The sequence below is a fragment of the Vulpes lagopus genome, chromosome 8 (genome assembly GCF_018345385.1).
Source record: "Vulpes lagopus strain Blue_001 chromosome 8, ASM1834538v1, whole genome shotgun sequence".
Taxonomy (NCBI): domain Eukaryota; kingdom Metazoa; phylum Chordata; class Mammalia; order Carnivora; family Canidae; genus Vulpes; species Vulpes lagopus.
Genome location: NC_054831.1, coordinates 6893613 through 6917774, shown reverse-complemented (window position 1 = coordinate 6917774; position 24162 = coordinate 6893613). Strand labels below are relative to the sequence as shown.

The window sequence follows — 24162 nt, the reverse complement described above, 5'->3', positions numbered from 1 at the left end:
CTTCCCGAGTTGGCTTGTGGACGAGAAGCCACATCTGGCTCCCTGCAGGCTACCCTACCGCACTTAGAAGACACTGGATCATATTTTTCTCAGTAAATTTAGATTTTTCTCCAAAGAAAGGAAACAACAGAGAGAAATCACTGGTGTCCCAGCTGGGACAAGACCATCACCGCTCCGTCTCACAGGAGCTGACTGGATTTAGCTTCAGCTGGCAAGCATCTCCCCCTTCCTGGAGCAAGGCCAGAGACACCTGAGCCTGCAGACCCCAGGCCAGCACTGCACCCCTTGAATACAAGATACTCCGGAGATGCACAAAGTCAGGACCCCTTGCTAATGCAGGGTCGGCCACGGGGGCCGCTTGGGGTTCACTGGGGTGCTGTAGGCGGCCTCAGCACTGGGGGAGTTGCAGAGTTAGGACCACCTGGCCATGCTGTTCAAGCAACACATTGGAAGAAACAAATGAGACCCCAGCCTATCAGCAAGGGGGATGAAAGAGGAAGCAGGGACACCAGGAAAATCCAGGGGAAAACCTAACCTGCTTCTGATTGAGGGAGGTGAGAAACCAGAGCCAAAACCCACAGCGCTGCTCGTTAAGAACTCACTTCACTCACCCGTCAGTTGCGGTGGTCTCAGACAGTTGAGCTTGTGTCACAGTTCATCGTCCGCCATGGGTCCAGCCAGGCAAGCTCGCTGCCCCAGTGCTCCACGCCCTGCTCCCACACGGCCACTGGCATCGGCCCTTGGTTCTTCCACCAGCAGGGCACGGGGGGAGCAACTCCCTCCCTTGCTCTGCACCTGCACGGTCTCCTTGTAACTCAGGACTCTCTATGGAACCCCCCACACAGCACATTTTGTCCTGTCCTGTCCTGACCTCCGTGTTAATGGACCACAGCCATCTGAGGCCACCGCCTTCCCTTTATCACGATGTGGTCATGTGACCTGAGTCACAGGTCCCCCTGGATGGAAGCTGCCCCCAGGACGGAAGCCGTCCCACCGCCTGCCTCCCTGCCACTGCCACCAGGTGTGGCTTCAGCACAGCTGGATAGCAGAAGCAGCCCCCTCCCCCATAGTCCCGGTTTGGGGGTGGGGGCTCACCTCTTCCCAAATCCCAGGCTATTCCCAGGACAGGCTGTCCATGGCGGCTGGATCTCAGCTCCCATCTGAGCAGGTGAAAGGAACAAAATGGGATCTTCTTAGGTAGTCTGCATTTTTCCACCTGCTTGGGACTGAATTGTGTCCCCCCAAGCTCATAATGTTGAAGCCCTAGCCCCCAGTATGACTGCAATTGGAGATGGGGCCTATGAAGAAGTCATTAAGGTCTAATGTGATCATAGGGGTAGGGCCCTGGTCCCCTATGACTCTGTCCTCATGAGAAGAGACAGAGACACCAGGGATGCAAGCCAAGGACGGCGGTCCCATCAGATACCAAGGCTGCCGGGACCTCAATCTTGGACTTCCAGCCCCAGAACTGCGAGAAATCCACGCCTGCTGTCCAGCCTCCCAGGCTGGGGCAGTCGGTTATGGCAGCTCAACCTGGTCAAGTACCACCTAATTTCCCATCCAGCTCCAAGAACTGTGGCCCTCTCCATCCTCTGGGCCGACATTCGCTAGCCATTGGACTGGATGTGGCCTGGAAGGCAAAGCCAGGAGCCCCCTCCCAACACAGGACACACACCTCTCAGGGAACAGGGAAAAGTTGGGCATTATTCCAAGTCACTGGAGCAAGGCCTGGGAGCAGAGTTAAGAGAAAAGAGACATTCTCTGCTGCAGGTCCTGCGTCACTGGGGAGACTCAGACCCAACAGATGACTCTTCATCGGTATTCTGTGAAACAGCGTGCGCGGCTTCCAAAAATACTGCACCGGAAGACAAAGTTCATTTGGCAAGAACTGAGGACCATTCCTGCTGCCCCCACCCCTTGCCAGAATGAGGCATTTTCTCTCCCTAAATCCAGGAAACTCTTGGCCCTGCTTCTTGCTTGGTCACCATGCTCCTGCTCAGACACAGACAGGTGCAACACTCCCCTGGTGAGCGGGGATCATGAATACCCTCGTCCGTGCAAGGTTATCAGAGACACACGGCCCCAGGTGCAAGCAACAGCTGCCACTCATCAACACCCAACAGGTGCCTGGCGTGATGCCATGTGCTTGTGACGTGTCACCTGACTCGGTCCTCACCACAACCCTGGAGGTTTCCCAGATTGTCCCCACAGATGAGGGTGCTAAGGTCCCATGGCCTGCGAGTGGCAAAACCAGGGTTTGTCCTTTTGACTCCAGAGCTCTGTGCCTTGACTGCTCTGCTACGGAACGAGAAGCCCTTCCACGCAGACACCAAGTTTTCCCACCAGCCCAGGGCCCAGTGGTGCCAGGCCAGCACCCTGCGTCCTCAGAGGTGGGCCTGCTGTGATTTGTACAGAAGCCCCCTCCATCCTACGCTGGCCCCTGCAGACTGTAGACTCTCTCCGGGTCCTTAATCATCTGCTTGTTAACGTGGTTCTTTCGAGTAGGTGCTTCATACATTTGTTAAAGGAAAAACCTCCACAGTAGCGCTCTCATGCGAACCAGTCCTGGTTTACGGATGACACACTCATAACTTCCACCCACGGGTTCTGCTCCCCAGGGCCCCCTGCTCCCCACGCTCGGAGCGCCCACATCTGTTTACAAGGACACCACTGGCTGCATTATACATTCATCCTTCTTTCTAGGCTCCTGCTGGCCATCCAGTGTCCCATCCTCTCTCCTGGATGGCTTCCTAAAGTGGCAGGTACAGGAAACTCAATGCTCCAGAAGCTTACTGGCCACCTGCTGAGAGCTGGGGGCTGCCAGACACTGGGGATCCCGAGATGACCAAGACCCGCCCCTGCCCCCTCAGAGACCCTCGGAGACCCTCGGCCCAGGAGACCTCAAGCGTGGGGAGCCAGACTTTGCGCTGCCGCCCAGACCTCAGCTCAGTCATTCCATAAACCTGGACCAAGAGCCACCTCCAGGACGTGACTGGGCTCAATGCTGGGGACACAAAGGCACAGAAGCATGCTGTCACCAAGGATGCAGCCTGGGCATGGCCGATGACAGCTCAGCGGTGACCCTGACAGTGAAGTGGGGAAGCAAGGAGGGGGCCGTACCCCAGTGGCAGGAGAAGCAGGCAGCCGGGGAAGGGTTCTGGAAGGGGTTGAGAGTTAGCCAGGCAAAAGTGGGGGAAAGCCAACATGTTTGTGCAAATGCAGATCCCCAGGCCTCGCCCCGGGTCCACACATAACCTGTCTTTTAACAAGATGTCCAGGTCCTCGTGAGGTGTGGCGGTGACTGAGGACCCTGGCACCCGAAGCTTCTGCAAGTCACTTGGGAGCTTTCTTACTTGTCACTCAGAGCTCCTAAGTGTTAGGGCACCTGCCCGATGCCTATCTTTCCTGGTACATTTGCTGTTAGCTGGAGGGTGGGAGGAGACAGAGAGGAAGCTGGGCCATAATGCTAGCGGTCTCCTTCTAGAGCACCCCACTACCTTAGAGATTGTGGGGACATAACCCATGGACACCCTGGTTCAGACCCCTCGGTCCAGTCTCCAGGCCCCACGATGTGCCAGAGGGAGTTATGGCCACGAAGGCTGGGCCTTATGCTCCAGATGACCACATGCTTCCTCCCTTCTCCGGGGCTGTCACAGCAGCCAGGGTGAAGGGTGGCCAGGCCCGTCCATGAGAGGCTGTGCCTGCACTTTGCTCTGGGGCCTTGAGTCCTTCTGTGCCAGTGTGGCCACCCCCAGCAGATGCCCCTCCACGCTCCAGGCTGGTCCCTCCCCTCCACGACCCGACTGGAACAGCACAAAGCTTTGCCCACTTCTGGGGCTAGCCCAATAATTCACTATCACAGGTATTAAGGTGGCTGGAGGTGACTCCAAAAAGACAGTCAGTAAAGAACAAGCTCCTGAGAGTGTCTCTCTTCCACGAATGATGATGGGTCAGATTCCAGAGCGCACACCGTGACCCGCTGCAGTGGGGTCTGCGGGATCCACACGAGGCCTCGGCCATCACACGTCACACAGCGTGGCGACAACGACCTCGGGGTGCTGCTGCGGGCCTAGGGCTCACGTATGAAATTGTAGCTTCCTGCAGCCCTGGGGCGGGGGGCCCTGAGCACCCCTAACGTAGGTATAAACTTTAAAAAGACACAATCTTACAACGACACCTCACTCACAGTAAGAGAAATGGAAATTAAAACCACAACGAGATATCGCTGATTATCTAGCACATCGGTCAAGACAAAATGATGGGCTCATGTACCGTGGTGATGCGGAGCGAGCACCCTCATACCTCAGTGTGAAGATAGCATCTCCCAAAATTTAAAAAGCAGGGAACTCAACTCCTCAATTCCACCTGGCAGTTTCCGTGGTAATCCACTGCGAGGATTTCAGTTTTATATAATAATGCATTGAATGTCCTGGACCCGCAACATTTCTAATCGCAAATAGCCATCCGTTGGGGGGCTGGCTAAAGAAATCAAGGAACATCATAAACAACAGAGATCCATAAAGCTAACAAAAAAAAAAAAAAGAAAAGAAAGAAAGAAAGAAAAAGAGAATGGGGCGCTCCATTTGGGCCGATGTAGAAAGATTTTCAAAACATTTTACCAAGTTGAGAAAGCAAGCACAGCACATAACCACGTACTAGCAGGTTCACCATGTGTGCGGCACACGGACGCCGCCCTCGGGGACCAGGCACAGAGGAGACGTTTTTCACCGTAAATCCATTTACTCTTTTTGCACTTTTCATCAGTTATTTATCCAAAAGATTCCTTTCAAAAATGACAAATGCTAACATCACTTTGTGGCAAGAATTACAGGTGTTTATCATAGGACAGGAGCTGTGTGATGTCCTGTGTGATGGCTATCGTCCATAAACTGTGGAGCAAAGTCCCTGTCCCTCCTAACTGGAGACTCATTTGTTGAATTCTTAAAGTTTATCCCAAAGAGACAAGTATGTGGTTCAATGAGGGTTGGTGAGCAAAATAACAATCATGATTTAATTTCTTTCTTTTTTTGAAATCTTTTTTTTTTAAAGATTTTATTTATTTATTCATGAGAGACACAGAGAGAGAGGCAGAGACACAGGCAGAGGGAGAAGCAGGCTCCATGCAGGGAGCCCGACATGGGATTCAATCCTGGGTCTCCAGGATCACACCCTGGGCCAAAGGTGGTGCTAAACCACAGAACCACCCAGGCTGCCCACGATTTAATTTCTTGATAGAGATACATCATATTAGGGTGCCTGGGTGGCTCGTCGGTTAAGGGTCTGCCTTTGGCTCAGGTCATGATCCCAGGGTCCTGGGACTGAGTCCTGCACAGGGCTCCCTGCTCCTCGGGGAGTCTGCTTCTCCCTCTCCCTCTGCCTATAGCATGCTCTCTCTCTGTCAAATAAATAAAATATTTTAAAAAGTACATCATATTAAAAGCCCATAATTTTCTTCTAAAATGGATAGTTTTTTTTAAAAGAAAGTACATTAAAATTCTACATTGTGAAAACAGATAAAAAAAAAAGACAAACCAAAAAATGTATCCTGTTTTGGAGGTTGAGCAGACTGAGATGGTAATAGATCCTGATAGATTCCCTAGGAGGCCCACACAGGATAACCACTGGGTCCCCTCCCTTCCTGCCCCTGGCAGGGCGACGCTGGAAGTCCTGACTGGGCACCCTAGGGCTGTCCTGCTGCAATAAGAACCAGCCTGTGCAGGCTGCCCCATGGGAGTGTCTGCATGACCCGGTTTCCTTGGAGATACTCAAAATATCATTCCCTGCTCAGTTTTTGAGCTGTGCACACCCAGCTCACCAAGATCAGGGACCAAGGCACGTCTGTCTTTTCTATCCCCTTTGCCTAGACAGGTTCCTGGAGCTCGCTGGGGACATGGGCCATGCCAGCCGCAGGAGTGACCACTCCACGTAGTGTGCTTGGGCGGCCCCTCCAGGTTCTCCATTCTTTCTCAGGATGCCGGCGTCAGGCCTGGTGAGAATCAAGCAGTGACTGATGCTTCCTCCAGTGAGGTGAGGCCCCCCGGGTCCCTCCCCTTTGCTTTTGACTCTCCCTCAGGACCATTCCACGTTCCATGGCTTTCTGGGGAAGCCCCTGCCCTCTCTACAGCTGCCCCCCTCTCAAACCTTAGAATTTGAACGTACGTCTGATTATTTTCTCAAACTCTTGTGTTCTCAGACAGCAACCCCAACACCATTCCAGGCAAGAGGGTGGGAATCGAGGGCTACAGAATAAGTTTAAGAAACAGAAACTAAACCGAGAAAATCCTACCTGACGTCTAAGACCACGTGTTCCAACTTCAGCTACCTAATTTTTACTTAGAAAAGGAGGGAAACATACAATTTAGTTCTTAAATCCCAGTTCTTCAATGACTAAGACATAGGCCTACCAAAAGGCCATCATTTTGGGGTATTTTCCTTGTGTGAACAGTAGTTCATTGCAACCTGCTGCTTTTGTAGCTAAGGAGAAAAAGATGTTCCAACAACAGATTGAGCTGGTGGTACCAGTTGCCTGACTTGCTTTGAAAAATGAGAAGATCTAATGCAGAAGTCACTGATTTGGAACAAAAAAGATCTGGAGATCTCACTGCTTCCCTTGCCAAATATTAACAAAATAGAAACTCACATTAAGCTTTTTAAAATAAATATGAAAAGTCAGACCAGGGGCATCTGGGTGGCTCAGTCGGTTAAGCATCTGACTCTTGATTTCGGCTCAGGTCATGATCTCAGGGTCGTGGGATGGAGCCCCATGTGGGGCTCCGTGCTCAGCATGGAGTCTGCTTGAGATTTTCTCCCTCTCCCTCCCCCTCTGTTCCTCCCACTGCTCACTCTCTCCCTAAAACAAACAAAATCTTAAAAAAAAAGTCAGACCATAAAGTCTCAGAGCAAGACACATGGCCTGTGTGCTCCTGTGATTGTTGGGTCATCCTAGTTATTTAAGTGTCTTTACTGGATCTATTAGAAATGATGAAAATGTCATTTATTAAATCTATTTTTCCATGCCAATTCTACTATAGATGGAATGCTTTATCCCGCCTTTATCTTTTAATTTTTTTTAAAGATTTTACTTATTTATTCATGAGAGACACAGAGAGAGGCAGAGACACAGACAGAGGGAGAAGCAGGGTCCCTGCAGGGAACCCGATGTGGGACTTGATTCTAAGACCCTGGGACCACGACCTGAGCCAAAGGTAGATGCTCAACCACTGAGCCACCCAGGTGTCCCTATATTTTAATTTTTTTTTAAAAAAAGGTTTTATTTATTAGAGAGAGAGAGAGAGAGAGAGAAAGCACAAGCAGGGAGAGGGGCAGAGGAGGAGGGAGAGGGAGAAGTAGACTCTGTGTAGCGCAGAGCCCACCACCACAGAGCTGGATCCTACAACGCTGAGATCGAGACCTGAGCAGAAACCAAGAGTGCATCCAGGTGCCCCTCTATCCTGCCCTTTAAAAACTTACTGTGTCATAAATGTTCACCTTGTTCATTCTTTGAAAACACATTTTTTTTAACATGCTTTTCCTGTGTACACTGTCTTACTAAGTAGTTCCCCTATCATTGGGCATTTTGGGTTCTTCCTCCCATTCTTCCCCTAATTTTTGCTGGAATCAACATCCTTATAAACAAGTATTTGTGCATATTTCTGATTATTTTTCAAGATAAATTTCTAGGAATGGTAACACTAGACAGTGTGCAAACATACCCTCGTAAGGGTCTGGTACACACATTGCTGTTTTCTCCCTATCGGTGTGTTTGAGAGTACTCACTGAAAAATCTGCCCAACACACCAGGTTTTAAATATTTTTATATTTAAAAGTCTCTGCCATTTGAAATGCCTGTACCTCAATGTTGTTTTAACTTGGACTTCTTTGATTAAACCAGTGAGTTTGATTTCTCCCCTCCCACCCTTTAAATTTAATCACCGGCCACTTGCAATTTTCCTGAGAATTATTCTGTCCACTTTTCTTTGGGATACTCATCTTTTTCTTATTGATAGAGCTCACTAATTGATCGAGACCTGGGTTTTGCTCACACATACAAAGACAACTAAGTTTTGGATGTTTATCTTAGAATCAGCCATTTCCCTGAAATGCCTAATAAAGATCCAGTACTTTTGATTCCCTCAGGATTTTTAAGTAGGCAGCCGTCATCGGCAGGTAAGGGGCTTTGACTGTCCTTGCTTATGCTTTATCTCTTATTTCTTTCCTTGTTTTGCTGGACTGGCTAGAACTTCCAGAGCAACGCCGGTGTTAGCAAGCTTCACTGTCTTGCCTTGATCGCCACCAACAACAATTCTTCATTAAATGTGATCTTGGATATAGACCTACGATGTTCTTTATAAATTTCCAAAACTATCCTGAGTTTTGTTTAAATGGAAATAAATGTCCTATTTCCCTTTTCAACGTCTTTGAAGGTCAGGGTATTCTTCTCTGGCCTATTGATAGGATACATTCTGGCCCCAAACTTCATACCATCTTTGCATTCATGCATATGTGTTCAATATATGTTATTCTTTTTTCTTTTTTAAAGATTTAAATTTATTTATTTGGGAGAGAGAGAGAGAGAGAGAGAGAGAGAGCATGTGTGCGCACAAAGGCGTGGGCAGAGGGAGAGGGAGAAGCAGATTCCCCAATCAGGGGCGCTGCCCTCACAGGACTCAGTTTCATGGGATGAAGCTCTGGCCAGGGCGGTCAGGAGGGGCTTGTCCTAGGAGATGACACTGGATGTGACAAGCCCATTCCCAGGGGACGTGGGAGCCTGACATGGGGCTTGATCCCAGGACCTCAAGATCTTGACCTGAGCTGAAGGCAGACACTTAACCGACTGAGCCACCCAGGTGCCCCCTCAATGTATGTTATTCTTTTAATGTATCTCCAGATTTGATTTTCTTATGTTTTATGTAAATTTTTGCCTTAATTCACAGTAAGACAGATCTAGGTTTTGTTTTGGGGGTTGGGGCGGGGGGCAGTGCTTCTTTTGTTGGATTGAACAGAATGAGGACATTCAATCTGTTTCTTTTCCTCTTTCCCCCTTTTATGTTTTAGTTTTTAAATTAGTATGTGGTAAAATGGACTTTTGATGCACAGTTCTAAGAAATTTAACACAGGTATAAGATCCTTGTAACCAACACCATAACCAGGACACGCAGGGTTCCATTACTCTGAAAAAGCCCCCTGTGCTCTCCTGTTCTGGTCACACCCTCCCTGCCCTCATCCCTGGCGATGACCACTGATCTGGCCTCTGTCACTGCAGCTTTGTCTCGTTCAGCGTGTCCTACAGATGGAATGACATGGTGTGTAACCTCCCTGATTTCCTTCACTCAGCAACATGCCTTTGCATTCACCTAGCTGGTGTATAGCAACAGATCTTCTTTTTAGGACTAAGTAGCGCGCCATCGTACAGACTTTCCAGAGTTTATCTGTTAAAGGATATTTGGTTTGTGCCCCGTGTTTGGCTATTATGAATCAAGCCACTATAAACATTCACATGCAGGTTTTTGTGTAAACCTAAGTTTTTATTTCTATAGGGCAGTAGTTCTCAACCATGAACTACTTTTGCTCCCCAGGGGACCTTCAGCTAGGTCTCGAGTCATTTTTTGGTTGTGACAACTGGGGGTAGGATTTTACTGGCATCTAGTAGCAGGGACCTCTTACAACGCACAGGAGAGCCACCCCTCTGACAAAGAATGATCCAACCCCAGATGTCATCCTGTCGCTTTTGAGACGCTGTCCTAGGTGAGCACCCACAACTGGGACCTCCGGGCTGTATGGGGTCTGTGTCACTTGTAAGAAACCATCAACTCTTTTTCAGAGCAGCCAAAACATTTTGTACTCCCACCAGCCAGGTACATGAATTCTAATTGTTCCGCAACCACACCAGCACTTGGTATTGTATTTTAAGTTTTTTAAGCTAGTGTGTATTATTATTATTATTATTATTATTTTGAAGAGGGGTTTTTTTGGGTAGATTTCTTGAGATTTTTTTATATAAACAATCATCATGTCCTCTGTGAATAGGGGCAGTTTATTTCTAGCTTCCCTGCGGACTTTCTCTTTGACTCAGGGATTACTTAGAAACATGCCCCTCGATTTCTAAGTGTTTGGAGATTTTCCTGTTACCTTTAGGTCACTGATTTTTATTTTAATTCTATTACAATTGCAGAACATACTTTGTATGATTTGAATTCTTTTCAATTTGTGAAAGTGTGGTATGGTCTGCCTTGGTGAATGCTCTGTGTGCACTTGAAAAATAATGCGCGCTCTGCTAGGTGTTGAGTGGAGTGTCCTAGAAATGCTATTAGTTCCAGTTGGTTCACAACACTCAACTCTTCATTATCCTGACTTTTTCATATCTCCTGGTCCCACTGATTAGAGAGAGAGAGGAGTGCTGAGTGTTTAATGAGGTGGATTTTGTTTTAATGTGTGTGTGTACTACAGGGACACCTCAGTGGCTCAGTCATTGCGCATCTGCCTTGGGTTCAGGTCATGATCCCAGGTTCCTGGGATGGAGTCCCATATCAGGCTCACCTCAGGGAGCCTGCTTTTCCTTCTGCCTACGTCTCTGCGCCTCTCTGTGTCACTCATGAATAAGTAAATCTTAAAAAAAAAAAAAGTGTGTGTGTGCTACTGATCAGATTTGGTTAGAATTCCTTCAACCAAATGGTTTGTGCATTTCCCTCTTTTCCATGCTCTAGACCATGGGTCAGCAAACCATAGCCCACGGTTTTTTGGCCAACTATAACTGTAAAAGAAGTTTAACTGGAATGTCTATCCCTTCACATGCTATTAGCGGCTATGACATTACCATGGACAGCCGAGCGGTTCTGAAAGGCTGTATGGCCCACAAAGCCTAAAATATTTACTATCTGGCTCTTTAAGAAGGGACGATCCCTGCTCTAGATCTTTCCTGACCAATATAGTAGCAACCCATAGCTCTCAAAATGGAAGTTAGTTTAAATTACATAGAATTAACCATTCTGTCCCTCAGTGGCAGCAGCCATACTACAAATGCTTGATTGTCACATGTGGCTGGTGACTTTGGGAGATGCAAATATAGAACATCTCCAACGTTGCAGAAAATTCTGCTGGACAGCAGTGTTCTAGACTACTCCAAGTGACAGGGGTCCTTTGTGCTTTGACCACTTGGCCCAACTCAGTCATCTGGGGGCAACATCTCTTTTGTAGATTTCTTTTGGTTACCTGGTATATTTTGGTGTTTAAGAAATTCTTATTTTTGAGTCAATTTTTGGTAGCTTATATTTTCCTAGAAAGTCATTCATCTCATCGCGACTTTTATGCAGGATCTATTGATCTCTACCCTATCTGCTTTCCTTCGGACTGTGTGTGTGTGTGTGTGTGTGTGTGTGTGTGTGTGTTTCCCCCTGAATGTCTCAAGCTAACATCTTAGCTCGCTTAATTTTGTATTTATTCTTTATTTAACAATTAAAGCATGTAAGGTTGTGAATTTTTATCCAAATGCAGCTTTGGGGGCACCTGGGTGGCTTAGTTGGTTAAGCATCTGCCTTGGACTCAGGTCATGATCCTGGGATGATCCTGGGATCCTGGGATCATGCCCACCCCACCCTCAGGGCTCCCTGCTCAGCAAGGAGTCTGCTTCTCCCTCTCCCTCTGCTCTTCCCCCTACTTGTGCTCGCTTTCTCTCTCTCTCCCTCTCTATTTTTCTGTGTCAAATAAATAAAATCTTCAAATTCAGCTTTGGCAGCATTCCATGTTTTTAAAATGTAGTATCTTCCTCATTATCCTTGAAGTAATCTATAAATATAAGATTGATTTTCTTATCTCAAAGGTTAGGAGCATTTTAAACATTTCTGATTTGAGGTTTTTACATTGTTCAAATTTATTTTCTTGTTTCACTGCACCCTAGTGAGAGATTATGACCTATATAGTTTTAGTAAATATTTATTGAACTTTTTCTTGTGGCTTAATATATGACCACTTCTCAGTGGTATTTATGGATACTGGGAAATAGAAGATTGCTTCTCTCAAGCATATATTTCTGTCCAACAGAAATATATATCTCACACAATTTTAAATTTCTTAGTAACCATTTAGTAGCCATTTAAAAAGGTAAAGAAACAGGAAAATTTTAATATAGTTTATTTAATCTAACATATCCAGAATATGATGTCAGCGTGTAATATAAAAATTATTAATATGGTACCTTTGCTTTCTTTTCATTTGTACTAAGACCTCAAAATTTGGTGTGTATTTTCTACGTTTACCATGTTTCCATTAGGATTAGCCACATTAAGTGTTCAGTAGCTACCAGTGGCCAGTGGCTCCTGCATTGGGCAGCACAGCTGCCACAACTACAAAGTTCAGTAAAAATATTCGAGTCCACTGCATTACTTTTTTTCAGATTGCTTATATCCATGTTACGTCCCACTCCTACAGAAATAGTGTAGCGTGTACGGCAACTTCTGCTCATGTTTCTGACAGATTCCACTCTATCTGGCTGCCATCTCATAATAGTTGGCAATATTACCTTTTCATTGTAAAGTGAACCTCTTAGGAATGGCCTTCCTAATCACAGACATAACGTCCAGAAGACTAGGTTTTAAAAAAGAGAAGAAGACTGGCAGGTTTTCTATAAAACTGATGAGATATTTTTATGTGAAAAGAGACACCACAAAGCAAGGCGGCACTTAAATGCTCAATTGATGTCAGTCTGTCCAGCTCTTTATCTTGTTAACTCATTTATCTTCACAACCCTGTGATGCAGGTACTAGGATTATCCCAGTTTTACAGATAAGGAAACAAGAGCATAGAGAGGTTAAGTACTTGCCCAAGGTCACACAGCTAAGAAGTATCAGAACTGGGATCCAAACTCATGCTACATCACTTCTTCTACTACACAGAAGAAAACATTTTAAACATATTTAAAAAATGTAAAACCCAGAATGTATAAAGAGCTGCCATCCATCAGGAAGAGAAATATAAACTACCCAATAGAAAAAAGGGCAAAGGATAAGAACAGGCAATTCATAGACAGAGAAATGGAAACAGCTAATACACATGTGAAAATACACCCAATTTGCAAGTCATCAAGGATAGATAGGTTAAAAGCAAGATACGATTTTTCATCTAACAGATGGGCAGATGGGAGCAGAGATCAAGAAGTCTGCTAACCAGGCTCAGGGGCTACGTGAAAATGGCCTCCCTTCACATCCTTGGAGTATTATCAAATTTGTCCTGCCTTTTTGAATGGCAACATGGCTGTGTCCACCCCGTTTAATTTATTTAATTTTATTTTTCTAAAGATTTATTTATTTGAGAGAGAGAGAGAGAGCACTCACGCACAAGCAGGAGGGGCGGAGAGAGAAGCTCAAGTAGATGCCACCCTGAGCATGGAGCCCCACGTGGGGCTCGATCTCACGACCCTGAGATCATGACTTGAGCCGAAACCGAGAGTCGGACACACCACCCACGGGGGTGCCCCTGTCCACCACCGTTTAAACTGCACTTCCCTGACCAGCCACAGTCTCCCACCAGCTCACTGAAGCGCCTCCCAATCAAGCTCCATGTGGCCACTTGCTGAGTCAATGGCTCGGCTTCCCTGCAAAGCTGTGCGGGATGCACTGAGCGCTCTGGGCAGCAGGCTGCTCTCCAGGCCACCTGCGCCAGGCCACCTGCGCCAGGCCACCTGCATGCTTCTCTCCCCACCTGCGAGCCCCTTGTGGCGGTCTTTGCTCTGATTCAAGCCAGCAGCGTCAGGGCACAGGGAGTTGTCTTCATGAAAACTAAACTGCACTTTCTAAGTCGCTAAAAACCAAAATCAAAACCAAACGGCTATTAGATAAAACAAATGTAAATGGAAGGGGGGGAGCCTCAAGAAAGTCTGTAAGGATTTTGCACGTAAGAGTCTTCCTAAACGTCTGAAGCCCCAAACCAGATGGTGTCTCAGGTCCATCCTCTATGAGGAGAGACACGGTGGGTCCTCGGGTGAGAAGCCAGGAGCCAGACAAGGCCCGTACATGTTGGCACTGCAGTTTTTAAATGATGAAAATCTATAAATGAGTAGCTTCTTTACTCTTAAAACATTTAAAAAATAGAGCGATACCTTTTATCAATGTCCAGGATACCTTTCTCCATACAAAGGACTCGTCGTTCCCTTTGTTAATTCATCCCAGATTCCACTCTGTCCCACGATATAACGGGTCTAGATTTCTAATCAGTTGGAGGATTTCTGTCTTTCCATGGAGGATTTAAGCAATTTATGCTCATTATAACGGAGAACATTTGCTATGGACTCTGCTGCCTTATTTTATGCTATTGGGGGCGGGGGGAGCTTTTTAACTGTTTGCTCTTTTAGTACAAAGGCCCCGCTCTCTCTGCTTTGAGCTTTGCTTATGTCGTAGAAGGCTTATACCATGTTTTAAGTTCTAGTAGGGTTTATCTCTAAGCTTTCCAAAGGACTAAAAATCTTTACTTCTCTAATTACCAAGGTAAAAAAGAAGCATTTCCCCAGAAACTGGTATTTGTTCTGGGGACTAAAGAAAAAGGCCCCGTGGTGGTGATACTGTGTGAAAGAAGCTGGAGACAAAACAGTATTATAGAATTCCTTCCATATGAAAGTCAAAGTTAGGAGCGGTGAGCCCTGTCTGTGGCCAGGGGACCCCGAGGTAGGAGGGATGGACAACTGCAAGGGGACTTCTCCATGTGTTCTGGCACCTTCCATGTGGTTGCTTCTCTGAGTGGGGCTCCCCCTGCTCCAGGGGACATATCTATCCACACCCCCCCATGTGCATCTTCTTTTCCGGTGGGCGGGGGGCGGGGGTTGCAAGTGGCTTCTTTATGTCTCCTCCAGGGTTTTTGTGCAAAACTAGGAGAAGCCACATCGGGAACAGGTGACTACACATGATTTACATCAGGTGTTCCATTAAACACTCCTGACACAGCCCTTTCTGGATCCCTGCTCACAAGTCCCAAGGGCCTGGGTGGATCCCTCTCGATCCTGCCAGGTGGCTGTGCACAAACCAAGCCTCCCCATGCCTTCCCCAGCAGGTGCAGCCTGGTCACGAGTGGTCGGTCACGAGCGGTGCACACAGGTTACTTTTGTCTTTTAAATAAACGAGAGGAGCAAAAGTTTCGGCGGACTCCAGGGCAGGAGGGACGGGGAGGGCAGGGCACCCGGGGCTAGAACCAGTTCCAGGACAGGCTGGAGGGGCGTGCGGGTACAGCACAGAGAGGAGGACTGTGGACTGAACCCAATCTCCTCCTTTCCCCCTCTCTCGCCACTTTTGAAATCTCGCGGCGACCACACACCGCACATCCCTCCCCACCGTCCTCTCCCCTTACTGCTGATCACCGTGCTCCCATCTCTAGATCGCGGGCTTTCTCTCTACTCCCAAGTGATCTTTGCCCAACTGGAAGGAACACGCCGATGTCCCAGCTACGCATTTCTGTTACTGTGACTCCTTCGTGGATCCTCCCTCCCGGCCGGCAATAAACCCTTGGGCCGCCTGGCACTTTTGCCTCAGCCAACTGATGTGCAAGGTGTGCCTGGACCATCTATGTGGTGCAGCAGGACAGGAAGGCCCTGGATTTCCGCACCGGTCCGCTCACCCTTGGGTTCAAGGACCTCTGGAGCAAAGCGGTGGACGTGGGCCACAGATGGCCCCCGAGCTCCCTCCCGTGCGCCCCGGGAACACCCGACAACCTTGGGCACCCAAAGGATGCCACCTTGCTCCCTGATGAAACAGCGCTGCTGTGCACGCCCAGCACTGGGCTGAGCTCTCCTAGAAGCAAAGGAGGTTGGTTCGTTTGTTCTGTTTTGTTTTTGGTGCCTGTGAAACAACGTGCATTTCCCTGAGTGTTCTGGATGGCTAAACCCACCAGGAAGCGTTCTGGGGAGCCTGCGGGGCGGGGGGACCCCTCATGGAGGAGGACTCCCCTAGTGCATGGAACCACCTGTCCGTTCTGCACGGAGCTCCCACCCCTGGGCAGCCCTTTACCTCCTGCAGCTTGATCTCCTCGGGCTGGAGGATTTCCAGCACCCCGCTGCTCTGGATCTCGGGCAGGTCCTGCCAGAGGTTAAATCTCGAGTGGGGGTTACTGAGGAGGCAGATCTGGGGCAGAGCCTTCCTCTCGGGCGGGCTTGCCGGCTCGTCCTCCTCCTCCTCCTCGTCCTCCTCCTCTTCTGGGGTCTCCTCGCTGGCCGGGGAGCCATGGGCATTGGCGTGTATCTCTGCATCCTGCTGCCTCCTGGTTTCAATTTCTTGGAGCGTGGATTTATCTCGGTATTCCTGATACAGGAGCCCTGAAATCAAAACAAAATCAAATTTGATTTGAAGAAAAAGGGACAGATTTCAGAGGCACGGCTTTCCAAATCACTAGGTCAAGACGTGGTACTCTCACCGAGGGCAGGGGCCGTGCCTAGGAGAACGGAAGGAAAGCCTTCCTCCCCAGAGGGCTCTCCCCGGCCCAAGGAACTGCCACCGTCTTCATTTCTTGGGGATGATCAGCATATGGTAGATTTGCCCCCCCCCCCTCAAAAAATAAAGAGATCCCTGAACGCATTAAAAATCTGGTCACACAAATATGTGGCTCTCCCCACACATACTTGGCAGACAGCTCGAGTCTAGAACTTGATGTGTTGATAACCAAGGGGCACAGTTGATGGAAATGCCCCAATTATGTTTCAACATCCCAACAGGATGCTTTCCCTAGCCTTAAGTGCTTCAATATTAAAACTTGAGCGTGTTCATTTGTGAAATGGGAATAGTTGTAGATTCTCATTTTGAAGGAGAAACCGATATTTCATCAGCCTTAGGATTCAAAGGGGAACATTCTTTTTTTTTTTTTTTGCTTTTACAGTTTCAGGCTTACTTCCCTGACCAATTGTACTTAAAATAAATGCATTTTAAGTCTCCAAGGAGATTTGGGGGTACATATGAATCAGCACAAATGTAGCATCTCCGGAGGGAAAACCCTGATTTCAGACATCCTGGCTGCCAGGTGGAGGGACTGTCTCTTCCCAGCAGAAAAGCTTCAGGGACAAGGTGGGAGGAAGGGGGGAGGGGGTCTCGGCCCAGGAGGAGGGGAGGTGGGGACTGGGTGGAGAGGGGGTCAGGCCCCTAAGGTCATGTCTGCTGGCCATGCCATGGAGGTGGCAAAGTATCCCGTGGGCAAGAGAGAGGCCCCGAGAGACCTCAGGCAAGCAGCTCCGGTCTCCGTCTTCGGATGAGTGTGGAGAGGAAGAGAGATGCTGTGTTAATTCCCCAAGGGGGTGATGACGGAGGCCCAAACTGCATGTGGTGGTGCGGGATGGAGCCACGTGCCTGGTTCAGGGAACAGTATTAAGGCACAAGATGGGTCCTGGTGTCTGCCTGGTGCTGGGTCACGAGTGATAACCAGGTGACCAGCATAGCAACAGGGTCTGGTGGCCCCAGTCAAGGAGACAAGGAGCCCAGGAGGAGGGTACAGCTGAGGGATGGGGGGCAGCGGAGAGATCCAGGTGCACCTGAGGGGCATCCAGGTGGGGAGGGCCGGGAGGCAGCCAGCCCAACATTCCGGTCTGGCCTGCGGTCAGGGGCCCCTTGATAGTCCACCCATAAAACAAAGACGATTTTCCCAGGAGAATTCTAATTGGGATAAACGTACCACTTGTAAGGCACTTTCTCTTACGATGCAGCACAAACGCTATTATTCCTTTCTTATCTAATTGTTAAATATATCTAAACAGGAAACAAAGGAAGGAAGGAAAGCAGACTAACTTTGAAGTCCTGAACGCGGCTGGATAAATTATATTCCCACACGGAAACCCAGTAAGTCCGCCCTGTGGGGCTCCTGAGCTCGCCTCCCATGCCCCGTAACGCTGGATGACGAAGCCTCTATGCTAAGCGTAGCATTTACTTTAAAAAATTAAGATGCTGTGATTTTGCCAAGCTCCATTCCAGCAGAATATAAATGAAGGTGATCTGAGAGAAGCCCCGAGTCTCTGTTAAATGTAATCCGGACTGAAGATCTATGAAGACAGAAGCTTCACGTCACTACGTAACCGGGTTCAGTCGGGAGCCTGAGACCTAACTGTTGTGCGGACTTTGAACCGACTCGTCTCCCGTGATTCTGGTGCGCGGGGTTTACAGAGGTTTAAACGAAACCAAGTTTCCACGAGCTGACTTGGATTCGATTTTCAAAATGTGAATGAGCCTCCCACCTAGCAGTACTCAAACAGTCACTGGATCCGACACCTTTTTAAAAAGCGGCTTTGAGGGCGCCTGGGTGGCTCAGTCTGCAGAGCATCCGAGTCTTGATCTCAGGGTCGCGAGTTCAAGCCCCATACCGGGTGTGGAGCCTACTTTAGGAAAAAAAAATGCAGTTTCTAAGCCTCACCGAAGCATCTAACCAATTTGGCATCTTTTTGAAGGTTCAAAAATATGTCTTATACATGCTATCGTCGGCACATCATGGATAAATACTATCTCCAGCATCTCAGTGTGATACATATGGTGAAAAGAGACAAAAATATCAGCATTGTGGGTAGCTGGGTTGAAAATATTAATTCTGAAATCACATTGTGGTAGACACTGTTGGCTGCCTCTCCTCTATCCCCTCACACCCCGTGTTCCCAGCTGGCAGGGGAGGGGTTTTGTTTGGGCGCTGACCCATTCCGCGCTCGGGGAAGTGGGAAAATGTTGGCTGACCAAGACCCACTGTGACGCTATGTTGTACACCTGCAACTAATATTCACACTGTATGCTAATCAGAATTTTTAAAATTTTTTAAAAAATAAAAAACTTTCTCTAAAAAAACAAAACAAACAAAACAAACAAAAAAGAAAATATTCTTTAGAGAGCTCTCAAGTATAATGAGAGCTCTCAGTAGCATAATGGCTGGCCTTAGGGACTCCCTTCACAAGAGAAAAATCACAGAAATTAGGCGTAAGATTAGAAATAAATGTCCACATCCAATGTAAATTTCCCTTAAAATCTGCCCTCGTCTGCCCTATAACTCTACAGAAAGCACTCAGCCCTAATCTCTAGGTTCAAAGTGTACACGTTGCTCACGTCTATACCAAAAGCCAGGAAATAAATCTAACAAAAGCGCTTGGGGGAAAAAAAGAAAACCAAACCCTACAGTGATATTTCCCTCCTTCTTGCCAGTGGTGGGTTTAGGCATGAACATGACACAGCCTGGCCAAGGAGAGTAAGGGGACATTTTACATCTTTCAGAAGTGCTTTCCAGTCGGTTAAGCATCTGGTTCTTGATCTTAGCTCAGGTCTTGATCTCAGGGTTATGAGTTCGAGTCCCACTGTGATGCCTACTTAGAGAGAGAGAAGAGCTTCCCCAAAAGATGTCCCTCCTCATTAGACACTTAAAGAAAAACTTTTCTTTTTTTGCTTTTACATGTGTCTGTCTGTGATGTCTGGAGCTGTGGTAGCCATTTTGTGACATGAAGTGCAAATGCTGAGAATGATGGAGGGAAAGGAGCTGGTGGGTAACTGCTTGGCTGATTGAACCAATTCCAGAATTTTCTACCTCCGAATGAAAAAAAAAAATACTGCCATTGTTTAAGCTTTTTTTTGGCTGGATATTCTGTTACTTTTAGCCAAAGACTCCCAAGACAAGTAGTTTCCGAATACCTCTTTCTGAAGAATTTAGAATATGAATTTAAACACCAGTTTTCCTGGAATCACTGTGACTACAAAGAGTTATCTGACACACTGTGTAACCATCTTTCATGGCCCGTTTATTTTTATTGGTCTTAAAATTCAGATTAATAGTGTAGTCTTACCTGAGGAGCTACATGTTAACTGATTAAATGTCTATACTCATTGTTCTATTAATATGTTTTCCTATCTCATATTTTATACATTCAGCAAGCACAACTTTATATGAAAATTAACTTTTACCGGTTAAATCTTGCACCTGGTATAGTATATTCATGCAGATATACAAGACCCAGTTCCCATCTTTCCCACTTAAAATGTTTCGTACCAGGCTGGCTGTGCTGCCCTGCAAAAGAGGGTAAGTTCCTTCCTGGCTCTTCTTGCCAAAGCCCCTGGAGTCATTTTTGAATGAGATTTTAGAATCTCACTTTCTAAAGAGAATTGTGTTTTTTTTTTTCTTTGAATCATTCAAATACAAGCTTTCAAGGGGTGGGGGGTTCGTTGATTTTTTAGTGAGCACCTTATATGCGTCAAGCATTTATTAGCTCAGAGACAACAACAGTGCCCACATGCACAGGCAGGGTCTCAGGGTTTGTGATCTGTAACGACGGTTGTGTGCCGTGTCGTGCACAATCCTGGAGGAACTCTGTTCTGGCCTCAGTGGGAGGCACTGCAGGACCTACCACAGTGGTCTACAAAATGTCCATACATGGTTTCCACTTTCCTCCCCGCTTAATTCTACTGTGACTTGCGGAATCAGTCCTTTCCTGATAACCTGGCAAGGGCTTCACTTCGTTCCTAGAGCTGAAAGCAGGTGGGGCTGTTGTAGGACTCTGCTTAGCACAGGCCCCACGTCCACAACGAGGGAAGTGAGAAGGTGCTGACAGCTCGTGCTGCCATCCATCCATCACAGCTGGTGAGCCACTACTATGGATCCAGCCCAGGAGCCGGAAAAAGATATTCACCAGTTACACCAGCACTTACTGGAGGGGGGAGAAAAGACTCCATGTCAGTCCCTATGCTTCGCCACACGGGGAACCAGGGCCAGCATGTGTGTGCACCAGAGCTCAGGGTCCCTGACTCTCAGCTTGAAGCCTGTGCCACTAGCCTAACAGGACCAGCTGCCTCCAGGAGAGCTGTCTCCACACGCCCGGGATTGCTGACGAGAGCCTAGCCCTGTGTGAGAGGAGGCATGGAGCTCTCGGCCTGCACTCCACGTCCTTCCCAGTTATGACGCTGATTTTAGCCACAGAAGATCCCTTTCGAGAGGGTGGAAGTCAAGGTCTCTCCAGCGTCTGCCAAGGCAGAGCTGGTTTTCCTCACTACAAAGGGACAGGGAGTGTGGCAGGGAGGTGGGAAAAAGAGGTGGTGTTGAGGCCTCTTTGTTTTCAGATCGGCCCCCCCATCACCCCAGCAAATAAGGAGGAAAACCTGCCACCATCACGGCCACCAGCCAGCCTGACACCCAGGGGGCCTGGCGGTGACAAAATTCCTGGAGTCAGCAGCAGCTTCCCAGCACGTGGGGTGCACTCCACCCCCTCAGCTGTGCCAGGGGCTCGGCTCCTCTCAGGGATCAGTCTGGAAAAACCCTTCCCAGGGAAGAGTGGGCCGGCCCCAGGAGTCTCCCGAAGGCAGGGTCTCCTGGGGCAACACAAGCTCCTCTGCCACTCCAGACACCCCGCAGCTGCCTGAACGCCGGGGGTAGAGAACGATGCTGATGTATTTGGGAGAGGACATTTCTGAACCTAGAATTTTAATTGAACGAATAAACTGCAGCTCTGACAACACCAAAGAACAAAAAAAAAAAAAAAACATTTTCTAAGCAGCCGGTACGATTTTCCAAACGATGGAAACCCACATTAACCATTTGCTGCCAACCCTGGTGACGGTGATGGGAACTAGTTTGCCGTCATTAGCAATGTCTGACTCCTAAATCCAAGTGCTCGCCTTCCTGGGACGCCTTCTCCATCCACTTTCTGCATTCACAGCGTACTCTAGCTGCAGCTGTGCAGAAGCCAGACGCACACAGGCCGTGCCCCGCACCTGGGGCCTCGTTCCTGGAAAAGCAGGTGAAACCAGGCTTGCCTTCCTGACCCAGGGGCCTCTGGGACCGCACCCCTCTCTACTTTGCCCTTCCTTCCACTGTGCAAAGTCCCCCAGGCCTCCTCCTCCTCCTCCTGAGCGGGGTCTCTGCAGGAGCCTTTCTCAAGCTTTGATGCCATTCCAGGTTTCCCCCAGGCCCCTGCCAGGCCAGGTCCGGGCAGCACTGTCTCCTGCAAGGCCCAGCAGCACCTCACCCCTGAGATGACAAGGGGACAGCGGGCCCTCCCCCAGCGGAGGGCTGGGCGGCTACCCCTCTTCCCAGAGCGGGACACAGATCCATTTGCAGCATCAGTACTGAAAGGTGACAGTCTCACCTACGGAGCCGCTTCGAGCCAAATATGTCCCAAAACGTTCCTTAGCCACATCAGATACACGTGCTCCCGGAAGCCAACGACCTCGGGCGCAGGGGCACCGCCGGGTCACCCACCTATTTGTTCGATGAGGTTTCTCCAGGAGTCGGCGGGGATGGGGTGGATCATCTGCAGGGCCTCGGTGAGCGTGGTGGGGCTGTCGGCCAGCGCCGGGCACTCCTCGGGCGTGGCCCCATTTCCCGGGGTGGAGGACGACTCGCTGCCAGGAGCAAGGAGGGGCAGGGCCGGTTATTTTCAAGCAACGACACACGTCGGCCGCCGGCGGGGGCATGGGCGCAGGTGGCCCAGGCGGGCCGGACCCTCCCTGGACCGCGCGCCCCGCGCCCCGCGCCCCCCGCCCAGGCCCTCGCCGTCACCGCAGCGGGGTGCGACCCGGTGATTCATGCCCGCCCCGGCCCGCCCCGGCCCGCCCCAAGCCTCCGTGTTTTCGGAGCCGGGAGCTCGCGGGCAGGCGTCGGAAACTTGGCGCGCCCTCGGCTCCCCGCGGCGCCGCCCCGACGGCCCGGCCCGAGCGCAGCCCCCGCAGCCGAGCTCGCGCCCCAGGCCCGCGGGGGGGGGGGGGCCGGGACCCGCGGCGGCCGAGCAGGGCGCACCCCGCCCCGGGCGCTCGGGCTGCACGACCCGCGCCGCGGGGGGGGGGGGTCGGCGTCCGGGCCGGGGCCGCGGCGCGGGGGTGGCGGCCGCCCGCCCTCACCTGCCCGGCAGGTGTCCCGCCGCCGAGTCGCGCGCGTCGCTGTCCGAGGTGGAGCTGTCGTGGTCCACGGCGCAGGCGGCACTGAAGGCTGCGGCCAGCAGCTCCATGGGGGCCGGCGGCGCGGGCGCTGGGGCCGGGTCGCGGGCCGCGTGGGGCGGGAGCCGGGCCGCGGGCCACGGGCCACGGGCGGGCTCCGGGACCGGGTCGCAGCGCGCGCGGCTGGAGCCGGAGCTGCCGCCGCCGCCGCCGCCGCCGCCGCCGCCGCTGCCGGGCGCTCCCGCGGGCGGGCGCGCGCCTGGAGGCTCCGGTTGCCACGGCAACGGGGAGGCGGGAGGGCGCGCGCGGCGGGGGCGAGGCCGGGAGCCCGGACTGGGCGCCACCCGGGCCCCCGCGCCCTGCACCCCGCGGCGGCCGCGCCCGGCCCTGGGAGAGCGGCCCGCGGGCCCGGTGGGGGGAGGGGCCCCCAGGCTCGAGCTTGGAAGGTACCGGCCACGTGCCCGCGAGCCCCGCGCCCCTCGGACCGCCGCCCCGCCCCGCCCCGCCCCGCCCCGGGACACCCCCCCCCCACCCCCCCCACCCCCGCCTCTGCTGCCGGGACCCAGCCTGGCGGAGCGCGTCCTCACCTGGGGGAAGGGGGGGCTCTGTCTGAGGGAGCCCGAGGTAGAGCCTGCGGTCCTAGGGGAACCCTGCAGCCCAGCTCCTGGCCGAGACTATGGAGGGACGGTGGGGGGGGGGGGCAGCCCACGTCTTCCCTGCGGGTCTGGCCGCCCTCGGGCACCCAGAGGTCCCGGTGGCCGGGGCTGGGTGTGCGGGAGCCAGAGGAGAATCAAAGCGCCCCAAACTTCCACCCGGGTTCCCCCGCCTGGTCCCATTGAGCCTGGCGGCCCGCACCCCCGTGTTAGCTAGTTCAGTCCACTTCTGACCCCCAAAGCCGGCAGAAAGGGGTAATGGGCCCGAGCGGAACGTGAGCCCTCATCGGCCTGGCAAGGCAATGGGGGGGCTTTCCTCGGTGTCCTTCGCCCCCCCCCATGGGCCCGGGTGACAGCGGGGCCAGCGCCTGCAGAGCGGCTGAGAGCCGAGTGGAAACCCTCCCTCCGCACCTTGCCCCGCACTTAAGTTCACAGATGCCTCCTTTGGGGCTGCACATCCTTCTGGTGGGAAGGCCTTAGCTACTGGGTAGTGGGTCGGCTCTGTGGGGTTCCTTGGCCAGCCATCCCCAACACCCAGGTCGTGGTAACGGGGAGCTGGGGTGCGGCGGGAGGCGGGAGGAAGGAAAGCAGCTTGAGGGGAGGCTTGTAGTAGCCGGAGAACCCCGCGGGCCCTCCCACAGCTCTGACTCTGGGAATCGGCACTC

At 50.7% G+C, this 24162-nt stretch overlaps 1 protein-coding gene across 3 annotated transcripts in view; it reads right to left on the bottom strand.

The window, feature by feature from the left end:
• NGEF (neuronal guanine nucleotide exchange factor) overlaps positions 1-24162 on the bottom strand; it is a 102913-nt gene that overhangs the window by 15691 nt on the left and 63060 nt on the right. For 2 of the 3 annotated variants that reach the window (XM_041766593.1, XM_041766591.1), the window contains 2 exons: positions 22171-22313; positions 15984-16288 (listed from right to left, as the gene is read on the bottom strand). In XM_041766593.1, coding sequence (XP_041622527.1) covers positions 15984-16288; positions 22171-22313 — 448 coding nt within the window. Of the gene's footprint in view, positions 1-15983; positions 16289-22170; positions 22314-22808; positions 22979-24162 lie in introns of those variants that run through there. The other variant, XM_041766592.1, reaches the window with a different exon arrangement.